This window comes from Phocoena phocoena, chromosome 7, assembly GCF_963924675.1.
Source record: "Phocoena phocoena chromosome 7, mPhoPho1.1, whole genome shotgun sequence".
Classification (NCBI taxonomy): Eukaryota; Metazoa; Chordata; class Mammalia; order Artiodactyla; family Phocoenidae; genus Phocoena; species Phocoena phocoena.
In genome coordinates, this window is record NC_089225.1 from 112,080,559 (window position 1) to 112,091,389 (window position 10,831).

The 10,831-nt window shown below is 58.6% G+C and overlaps 1 protein-coding gene across 1 annotated transcript in view; it reads left to right on the forward strand.

Moving 5' to 3' along the window:
• The window catches only part of MLPH (melanophilin), a 33,886-nt gene extending 26,992 nt beyond the window's left edge, over positions 1 to 6,894 (forward strand). Inside the window, exons 9-15 of the mRNA XM_065880192.1 lie at positions 218 to 400; positions 638 to 793; positions 2,161 to 2,253; positions 3,141 to 3,218; positions 4,717 to 4,774; positions 5,252 to 5,352; positions 6,850 to 6,894. Of these exons, the coding sequence (XP_065736264.1) occupies positions 218 to 400; positions 638 to 793; positions 2,161 to 2,253; positions 3,141 to 3,218; positions 4,717 to 4,774; positions 5,252 to 5,352; positions 6,850 to 6,894 (714 nt within the window). The remainder of the gene's footprint in view (positions 1 to 217; positions 401 to 637; positions 794 to 2,160; positions 2,254 to 3,140; positions 3,219 to 4,716; positions 4,775 to 5,251; positions 5,353 to 6,849) is intronic.
• Positions 6,895 to 10,831: the final 3,937 nt, after the last annotated feature.

The window sequence follows — 10,831 nt, forward strand, 5'->3', positions numbered from 1 at the left end:
GCTGTTAGGATCGCCAGGAACACCCCACCCTTCGGGGCCTGGTTCTGGAGGACAGGCGGCGCGGGCCCCTTGGCCGAGCTCGTGTGGGGCGTAGATGAGACCGCAGCTCCGGCCAAGCCCCCAGGGTGCTGGGGGCAGGTGCTTTCCAGAGCCCTGCTTCTGCTTTCAGCGCTTCCACGTGACCGACCGGCTGAGATCAGCCACTCGTCCGTCTCAGCGTCCAGTTGGCAGCAAGCCCACAGGTGCCGACATGGAAGAGGCGGCCCTAAAGAGAAGACTGGAGGCCTTGATCAGCCGCACCGGTGACCAGCGGGCCTCATCCGAGGAGGAGGGCAAGGACGGAGGGGCGGAGCAGGACAGCAGCGCCGCCATCGAGGACCCCCCCGGGGCCGCCCCGGAGGTGAGGCTGCCTGAGCGACCTCAGCAGCGCACACTCGGAGGCGGGGCCGGGGATCGACAGCTTGTGCCTAAGCCAGCGGCCTGGCCCCAGCTGCACATGGCGCCCCACCGCGGGCTGCCCGGCTGTCCAGGCAGCTCCTGGCGTAGCGAAAGGGGCCCCTTCAGGATGGGACGTGCGTTGGGGCGAGCCCTGCGGTCTCCCCTGCTGGTGGTCACGTGCGGCGCTTCCCTCTTCTAGGTGTGCACGGCTGCAGGCCAAACGCCCAGCCGGGAGAAGGGGGCCCGGGGCCCCCAGGACCCCACGCAGCCCAGCAGGACCACAGACGAGGAGCTGTCGCAGCTGGAGGACAGAGTGGCCGCCACGGCCTCTCAGGTGCAGTGGACAGAGAGCGAGGTAGCTCCGGCGGCCCCGGGAGCAGGCAGCTCCCCCGGATAGATAGTGGGGGCCCTGGAGGCCTGGCAAGGGTGGTCAGCCCCCCGAAGGGCTCACACGTAGGGAGCCCACGTTGTCGGCTCCAGGACAGGCTCCTGGGGCTTTCCGTGGAATCACTCTCCACGCCACGCCCTGCACCCCACCCCTGCCCATTTCCCTTTTAGGTTGGCAAGAGACAGGTGGCGTTTTCAGCCACGGAAGGAAGATGCTGACACTTAGCCCTCCCTGCCCCATGAGGAGGGCTTCTCCAGAAGCAGACTTAGATCTTAGGACAGCCCCGGGGCTCAGGACCAGACTCTGACCGAGGGTCATCCTGTAAACTTGGGTCCCGGGCTTGAGTTAGGGTAGGAGGTGTGTTAGTGGTGTGCAAAGGTCAAAGGACAGAGCCAGGGTCTCCCAGAGACAGTCAAGGTGATTGGGCTGTGCTCTGCCCTCCCCCTGCTGACCCCAGAGGAGAGGAGGTCTGCCCGTCCGAGTGCAGGGGACCCAGCACCCACTGTCCATTCATTCCAGCTTCTTTTCTCTTCAGCAAGTGCCCTTCCGTCCCCGAGGAAGAAGGGGCGCATCCCCAGGCCGTGCACCTTAGGGGGCGCAAGTGAGCCTGAGAACTTTGCATTCATTTATTCCTTCCTATGGAGCCAACAGTTCTCAGTCGGGATCCCAAGTACGGCGAGCATTGTGTAGACACAAAAGATGCAGCTATGAGCACCTCAGACCAAGCCCCTGCGTTCTGGAGCTTGTGCTTCTAGTGGGAGGAGACAGAGAACAAGTCGACGGGACTGAGGAGAGGGTAGCCCTAGGGAGCGCTCGGATGGGGCTGCCTCGAAGGGTGGTCGGGAAGGGATAATACAAGAAGGCAGCCCGGGCGAAGGCCCCGAGGCGGTGTCAAATTTGGCGTGTTCGGGGATCCGCGGTGGAGCCCTGCGCCAGAGCCCAGGGAATGAGAAGGGGAGTGTCTGGGAGGAGAGCAGATTCCAGAGAGCCCCAAGGACCGTGAGAAGGGTTTGGGGCTGTGGGAGGGATCTGGACGGACCTGAAGGGGGCCCGGTTCCTGTTCCCAGAAGCTTCTGCCTTCAGCTCTCCCCCCGTCACTACCCCTCCCTCAATCCCTCATGGATGAGCCCCTCCCCCGCTTGGGGGTGACCCTCGCGACGACCATGGAAGACAGATGGAAATGGGGCACCCAGGAAGTGGCCCTGGGCGGGTCACCCATCTTAGGGGAAGCATGATGAAACCGGTGAATCGGGGGCAGCAGCTCCTCCTGTCCTGTGACGTTGAAAGGACATCCAAGTGACATCTGTCTGCCTGTCTGTCTGTGGTTCCCTCAGGTTTCAGATATCGAGTACAGGATTGCAGCCTTGCAGGCTGCAGGGCTCACTGTGAGGACCTCGGCAAAGCCCCGGAAGAAATCCAGCCTCCCGGTGAGTGGAGGGGCCGCAGGGCCCTGGGGGTCGTGCCTGGAGCCCTGGCCAGGAGCACAGGGCAGCCCAGGGCCTGGCAGCGAGAGCCCCCGGGGCAGCCGCCACCCTCCTCCTTAATCTGCCAGCCTCGTGTTCCTGCAATCAGTGACCTGTGGGCTGCGCTGGGATTCCTTTTCGTTTGCTAGTGTTGTTTCTAACGGAAAAGAGTGCTATATGGGGGGACCGTCAGCTCCTGCATGAGAATTGGAAACACAGCCACGTGGTACACGCGCGCACACACACACACACACACACACACACACACACACACACACACTTTAAAGTCCAAAGGAAGCAAGCTGGACAGCACCTCGTGTTGGTGGCCTTCATAAAAGTGCTGTTGCAAGGCGGGTGTGAGAGTAGCAGGATGGGGACCTGCCCACGACAGAGACCTGAGACCAACATCCTTCCCCCCGATTCAAGTTGGGAGTCTCCAGACAGATCACAGTATGAGGAAATCTGGCAGAAGGATGATAAATGCTCTTAGGGGAGTCCCAGATGCGGCTGCCGGGATGCCCAATCAAATCTGAATTTCAGATTCACAGCAAGTCATCTTCTAGTATAAGTATACCCCGTGCAATATCTGGGACATACTTTTACTAAAAAAATTTAATCAACGTTTATCTGAAGTTCAAAGCCAACTGGGCGTTCTGTACTTTAATTTGCTAAACCCAGCAGCCCTGGGCGCAGAGCCCTGGAGTGGTGTGCGCTCTGTGGGTATTGCCGTGCCGTCCCGGCGTTCCAGACCGAGGACTAAAGAGAACACCATCCGTGTGTCCTGCCCGCCCGCCCTGTGGCAGGAGGTCAGACGAGCAGTCATAAGCACAGGCTCCTTCCCTGTTCTCCAGATATTTCTTCCCCAGCTTGTTGGGAAGTTGGGCCAGAGTCCTAAGGATCCGAGTGCAGACCCTTCGGGTGAGGTCAAGGTATGTGTTACTACATCCAAGCTCGAGAGGCTGGAAGCGGGTAAACGGTTGGCCCGACTTTTCCAGAAGCGTGACAAGTACGGAGGGGGCGGGGGGTGGGGGGGGGGTGGAGCTGAAACACTGGGACTTTAGAAACCTGGCAAGTCTCACAGGCTGGTCTCCCCATAGGGTGTCTGTCGGGGAAAATCCAGGAAAGCCCAGCCAGGGGAGTGGGAGGGTGGGACAGAGGGCAGAGGGGAAGGAGACGGGCAGACCCCAGGCAGGGGAACTGGCTGAGAGGAACACAGAGCCCTGGAGACAGTGCACATCACAGGGGCCGGGTGCTGGGCATGTACTGCCCCCCACGCCCCCCTGTCCTGGGTGACGAACATTCACAGACACAGCAGGCTCCAGGGCCCGGGGACGGGCCTCCCCTGGGAGCCGCGGGTCCCGGCCGTGGGAGCGAAGCACGGGAGCCGGTGTGCGCGAAACGGCACAAGGATGGACGCGGGGTATGGGCGGGACGCACAGAGCAGGCCGTCTGCTCCGGGTCCTGCCTGCTGCCTGATACGCCCCTTGTGAGCTGTAATGAGCACCTAGTCATTTGTGCTTCTCGTGACAACAGCAGTGGGTAGCTCTTCATAGTTAAAAACGGTATTTTTTTTCCATCTGTCCATTTGATGTTCAAAAAACCTGGTAAGCAGGTGTGGATATCGCCCCTGTTGCACCAATGTGGAGCCTGAGGGTTGGGGAGGTAGACATACTGGATTGAGACCACACAGACCAACGACAGGCGGTCTCAGTCCGGCCTCCCAGCCCCACCCTGACCCTCTTCTCGGGGCTGTGGTCTTCCCTGACCTGTCCCGGGAAGCCCAGCCTGAACGTGTCTGCAGCCAGCCTCCTGGTACAGCCCACAAAACCAGCCAGGCTGAATCGCAGGGAGTCAGGCGTTGGCAGGACTTCCAGGGAGTCAGGCCGTTTTGCTCTCAGCTTCCCCCCTGAAGAGGCAAAACAGCGAATGAATTAGCCCAGAGCAGAGAGATGAGCAACAGGAAAGGGGCAGGGAAAGAAAGGTGGGGGGCCCAGCCGCCATGGGGCGCTGAGAATGTATTAGGTACAGTTAATCTTCCAATATCCTGTACAGGGGCTGCTGGCCCACTTTCCAGATGAGGAGACAGTTCGGAGAGAAGATGTAAATCGTCCTTGTCACGGTGGTGAGGGGGAGCGATAGGATTTGAACCCGTCTGTGGGGCTGGAACTTGGGCTTTTCCGCTGTACCCACCCAAGGCTGCAGCTCTCCAAAAGCTAAGCACCTCTCATATTCCGGCACTTGTCGCGTAATGTACGGATAGCACGCATTTTAATATTGTTAAAAGTTCACATTTTGCCCAGGAACAGAAGAGAGTTGCCCTGATTCATCCGAATCTGCAGGAATGATGAGAAATCCAAACCTAGCTCCCCGGTGTTCCTAACAATTACAGCAAGGTACTGACGCCCAGAGACGGCTTCTTTCTTCCAGGTGGTGGCTGCACCCTATCTTGTGAGGAGAAAGCTCAGTGATTACCCCAGAAGTCAAGGTAAGAGTCACCTGCTTCCCTCGTCCCCCAGGCCTGGGAGGCGAGCTCAGGGGCATGAAAATGGCCAGTCGGGGCCCCATATTTCTACGTAACCCGTGGGACCCGGCATGTCATGCCACTGATGCCCGAAGGACACTCCAGTGCCCTCGGGCCACCCTCAGGGACCGTTGCAGTGACGTGGTGTCTGGATACCTGGAATTTGCTGCCTGAAGCACATAAGGGTGTTGATGGTGGTGGCAGCGGTGATTTCCTTGTCCTGCGATGTAAATCGTCCTAATAATGGTGCAAAGCTCCCCACCTTCTAGAGCACAGCACGTCATTAGCCCGCCTTGATGTCTTGGCGGTGACGAGGACATCAGCTTCGTCCTGGGTGGCGCATTTGCTTTTATGCTCCTTTTAAAATTTCTTAGGAAGCAAAGACACTTGTTTGGGGTAAGTTTGTGATTGATAAGCACCCCGCTCCTGTTTTCCTCAAAGACAAAGATGATGACTCCTTCAATCGGAAATCCGTGTCCCGCGGATCCCTGACACAGAGAAACCCCAGTGGCAAGAAGGGAACCGCCAACCACAGCATTGCGGTAAGTTTTCGCTTTTCACTGAGGTGGCTTTAAAATTCTCTCAGATTGACATGTTGATATTAAGTTTTCAAAGTAAAGAATTGGGGTACACTAACAGGAATAGTAATATCAGCAAAAGGTCTGAAGGAAAATCAGAAACATTTCTTAAAGGTACACAGTGTACCAGTGATGGGGTCGCCCGGCCCTGGGGGGGCTCTGGGCTTGGGGACGGGGACAGCGCATGAGGCAGTGAGGACTCCCCACACAGCCCCACCTGCCCACCCAGCGCTGTAAAGGTCATTCAGCTGAACCACCTGTGCAGGTGCCGGGGTCAAGGCTGTCCCCCGACTTCCGTGGGAGAGGGCTCTCTGCAGAAAGAACATGAGGTGCCTCCCAAAGCCCAGGGGACATCAGGCTGGACCAGCGGGGTCATGGCCTTGATGCCTACAGAAGTGCACCTTGCAGACCCTTCTCTGGCACCACGGTCCTTGGTGTTTCCAGCCGCACGAGAGCCTGGTGAAAGCACCAGCTTTTCTGATGGGCGTGTCAGCTGCCTGGAGTGCCCACGGCACTTCACAGACACAGGGCTGCAACGGCGAGAGACAGCTGACCTCTAGGGACCCCAGAGTCATGCCCACGTCCCAGGGGTGGGCATGAGGTCTCAGTGGCCAACGTCAGGGTGCAAACACCCCAATCCCCACAGCTGTCCACACTGCGACCACCCAGCAGTCATTCTGACTTCATGCCGGTTACGAGAGTCTGAGTCGACGGCTTCGCTATCCAGGAAGACGGAGCGACCGCTCTGTTCTTTCCACAAACTCCGTTTTTAATCTGGATTTCAAAGTATCTCACAGTACTCATTGCTGATGACTGTGGGCGAGCCTTGTGTCAGCAGACGGGGAGATGGGGCACACGTGTCCGAGACAGCCAGCGTTAGGCCGCCCCAGACGACAGGAAAGGACAGAGGGCAGAGGCTCCCTGCCAGGCCCCACCTGAGCCCGGAAGAGGCTGCCTGGACCGTGGCCAGAGCGTGGCCATCCCCAGGGGCTGATGGCGGGCGATAAGAAATCACCAGCGGGGCCTTGAAAGTCTACGTGCTTTCAAATTAGAACGCACCTTCCGTGCTTCAGAGCTCTAGATTGTCACATACTTTCCGTCCTTACAGCCGGTGAGGGCCGGTGTCATTGACCCATAGCTGGGGAAACAGGCAGAAAGAGATTGAGTAAGAACAACCTGGCAGGGGGTTGACTGATGCCTCCTGACCAGCAAGCCCACGTGCACATCTGTGTGCTCTCCCGTGTGTGTGTGTCTGTGTATGTGCCGTGTGTGTCTTTATGTATGCACAGTCATATAGCTAAGTGCATGTCTACGTGTGTGCACACCTGTGTGTTTACACGTTCCTCTGTGCTCGCCCGTGTATTTCTGTGCCCACGCCTGCGTGAGTGTGTGTGTGCTCTCGCCCGTGTATCTGTGTGCGTACCCACCTGTGCGTGCTGACGTGTCCATGTGTGTTCACAGAAGCCCGTGATGACCCACCAGCCCTTAAACGGGAGGTTCGTCTGAACGGGACAGAGCAGGAGTGGCGCCGGTCCTTTCCCTCCACCTCGGCCTCCGTGTCCCTCCACCTGCCCCGCGTTTTCCAGTGCACGCAGCCCAGTGGAGGAATGAGAAGAAACCCCATCCATGAGCTGACAGCGGTTCTCAGCCCGTCAGCTCTTCACCCACGTTCTTTGATGACCTCCAAGGCCGCCCCTGCCCACCTGCTCTGATCCGTGAGAAACATCTAAGCTGACGCGTCTTTCCTTTAGGGTTTAAGCTTTCTGAAGGACACAAAGAAGCTCTTGTTCAATGATCTTCTACCCCTTTCACTGATGGCTTTCTTATGCTGCTTTCATGACCAGAATGGAAAAGGGGTGACTCAGTGACCGCACCAGCCATCTGTACACTCCTGACTGTGTCTGTCGGAGCCAGGGCAGGTGTGTGGGTGCGACTGGACATCAGGACAAGTCACTGAGCTCATGTCCATCTGAATAAGAGGGAGGGATAGAGCCCCGCATCTCCTCACACAAACACACCTAGTCTGCAGGCTGGGAGAAGGGACACCGTGGTCGAGGACAGAGCATGCCAGCGGCAGCAAGTGAGCAGTTGCTCAAAGCCCGGGTGCAGGTGCAGACCGCCTGCCGGGGGGCACTGGCGGAGTCCGGACGGGCGGGGCCCAGCCTGGCACTGCCACTCGCTGTGGTGGAATCCAGGAGGCCACTTGCCGTCGGTCCACAGAGGATCTCCAAGTCCTGCTCAGCCTCGGACAGTCTGGGTGTCTGTGTGGCTCATCCAGCTTGAAGGGGAGCCCGCTGGGACCCCCTCCACAGCTGCCTTGAGCACAGTAACCCTGTCTCCCCTCGCTGAGCACGGCTGTGTGCTTCAGAGGGACCGGTTTAATGAGTCCTCAGAACAGCGCATTTTGCAGAGGAGGGAACAGAGCCCCGAGTGTGAGGCAGCCTCCCCTGTGATCCTCTGATACGTTCCAGAGGGACTGGGCCAGCTTTAAGTTTGCTCTCTCAAGTGGTTTGGTGTCTGTGTTCTGTGGTAACTGAAAGAAGAGGTGAATAAATGATGCCCAAGAGCCTTTGATACGAAGGCTGACTGTGGACACAGCCCCACCCGTGGTTTACAGATTCTGCATCGCGAGCTCCATTCGCGTTTCCACTGAGCCTGTGGCATCACGGTCACCGCAGAGACCGCCTCATCGACGGGCGGGCCCGTGGCAGCTCCAGCGCGCTTTCCAGAATCAGCGTCTGAGTTGATCTGAATGACCAGCTTCAGGCTGTGCTGGGATTTGCAGAAAAGATGGCTCCGAAACGCCCTCTCAGAATGAAAGCTGCTTGAAATAGTCAGCTCCTAATCCAACGCCGAAAATGATTAAAGGATTCCAGTAAGCCAAAGAGGATCAATCCTTGTTTCCGTACACCCCTCCTTATTCACAGAGTAAACTAAAGTCAGTGTGAGTTCCTAGCGTCAAGGAAGAAGCAGTCCCGGCTGGCCTGCAGCACAGCCCTGGGTGTGATGCAACAGGCACGTGAGGCCTTGTGCCCCGGAACCTTAGTGGCCCCTTAGCTCCGTTGCTAACTTGAGTTCAGAGAGCTTCCAACCTGGAAGCACGTTTGTCCCTCCTTCAGAAGGCCTCTCGCTGGGGTCTCCGATTAGGGTCAGGGCTACACTCACTCTTTCGTTCTCTCGGCAGCACTGCAGAGGCCCCGGACGGTGTGCATGGCCCAGGGACCTGCACCCATCTTGTGGGCAGCGGCCGGGGTGCCGAGGATGTGAATTCTCCCAGCTCCTGCGCTGGTTCCTCAGCCCCTCTCGGCCCCTTGATGTCGAATCTCCTTTCCATCCCCATCAGGTCCCACGGCTTTAGGCACCTGTGGCTGGATTGCAGACCAGACCCCCCGAGGTCCCCACCACAGACCAGCTGCCTCTTCCTCTGGCATCTCAAAGTCCGCCCATCCTACTGAACTCCCATCTTACCCCCAAACCCCGCTGCATCCACTCAGGTCAACTCCGTGCTCCCACGGGCTCCGGCCAAGGCTTTACCCTCTCTTTAACCTCACATTCTGTCGGGAAAAGCTGGCGACTCTGACTTCGGCATATGCCCCAACCCTTCCGTCCCATCAGCGGCTGTGTCCCTTATTTGGGGTATATTTTTATGCCAAACGTCCGCTCGGTTATTTCCAGGATGTCAGGCCTGGCTTCACATGCCTCGTACCCCTGTCACCCCTGTCACCTCGTCGTGCTTATCTTACAACCCTGTGGTGTTGCATGGATGCTGTGCTTTTGTGGCCAGTGTTACGAGTGGTCCAGCGTGTTATTGCTCTCTTGAGACCATCGTTGTGACTTGAGGACTCATGTCCCCTGGGAGTACTGGCTGCTCTGTCAGCCGTGCCTGGGCAGCCCAGGGCATCAGGATGGCACCAGGAACCCCACTGCCGGCCCCCTTTGCCTTCTCCTTTGAGCCCCTGGGAACCTTGAGAGGAGACAGCTCCCCAGCCTGGGGCCCACAGTCCTGTGTGTTTGGAGCGGCAATGTCCAGGCAGGGCAGCCCTTCTCTCTTCTCCGAAGCTCTTCCGCCCTTGCTCCCTCCCGAGGCCGCCGACACCCGCGGTCCAGGCCGGGTCAGCGAGTCTGGCCGGGTCCATATGCTTCCTTGTGTCTGTGCTCCAAACGCGAATATTTCCTGTCTGGCTCTTTATGGAAAATCTGTGCTGACCCCTGGTCCAGGCTGCGGACCCCACAGGTGTAGGACTGCCTTGACCTTGGTCCCGAAGGGTTGGCAAGGATCGTCCCCAGGCAGTGCCGAGCAGCGTGGAAGGACCAGACGATGTTTGTCCCCTTTATCTTCACCCCAGTCTCCCTCCACCCCAGCTGCTGCCACCAGTGTCCCAAACCTTCCATCCCAAGCGGCTCTCGGCCTCCCCGAGGGCCCTTCTCAAAGCCTAGGATTGTTTGTTCTTTTACCCAATAGTTTCTGCAGATTTTGTTCGGTGAACGGAGCCAGCGCCTCACGTTAACTCACCATCTTGGCAGAAACCGAGTGCGCTGTGTCTTGGGATCGGGCGCCGCCCACAGCCTGACCTCGACGGGCCCTGCGGCTGCTTGAACAGGTTACTGCAGCCTGGGCTGCTTCAAGCAGCAGAAATGTGCTCTCTCACAGGGGCCGGAAGTCCAAAATCAAGGTGTGTGCAGGGCCGCACTCCTTCCAGAAGCTCTGGGAGAAACTGGCCTTTGCCTCTTCCAGGTCCTGGGGGCTCCAGTGGTCCGAGGCTTGTGGCGGCACCCCTCCAGCCTCCACCTACCTCCACACGTGTGGAGTGTCGTGGAGAGTCGGTGTCGTCTCCTCGTCTGTCTGTCGTCTTCTCTGTGTCGTCTCCTCCCTCTGCCTTTCTCTCACAAGGACACTTGTCACTGGATTTAGGGCCCAGCTGGACTGTCCAGGACAATCCCCTCCTGTTACCTGAGCAAAGCCCCTGTTCCCAATAAGGTCACATTCTCAGGTTCCGGGAGTTGGGATGGCAATGTCAGTTTCGGGAGCCACCATTCAACCCACTGTTGTCACACTAGGAAATCTTCTGTTTACAGAAACCAGTCAGTGGAACCCCCTTCCAGAGCCCCAAAAAGAGAGTATGGAGCAAACAGGATGGGCCCCCTGCCCCTCGGGGCTCAGCCTCCACAGAGACCGTGGGACTCTGCCAGCAGCCTGGCCACACTCACACCTCACCCCTGAGAGCTGGGGGGCACGGACACCCGGCCTCCCCCATTCCGTCCCGGTGGCATCGCCTGCCTCACCTTGTCCCCCAGCCCTCGTGGGACTTTCCCTCGAGTTCTTTCCTTCCCTCCCCACTCAAGGCCAGAGGACCCACTCTGTGCAAGGAAACCTTCAGTAGTGCCAGTTTAGGGGAGGAGGTCTGTGCCCGGGCAGCGAGTGGCTGTGACCGGACACCCGGGG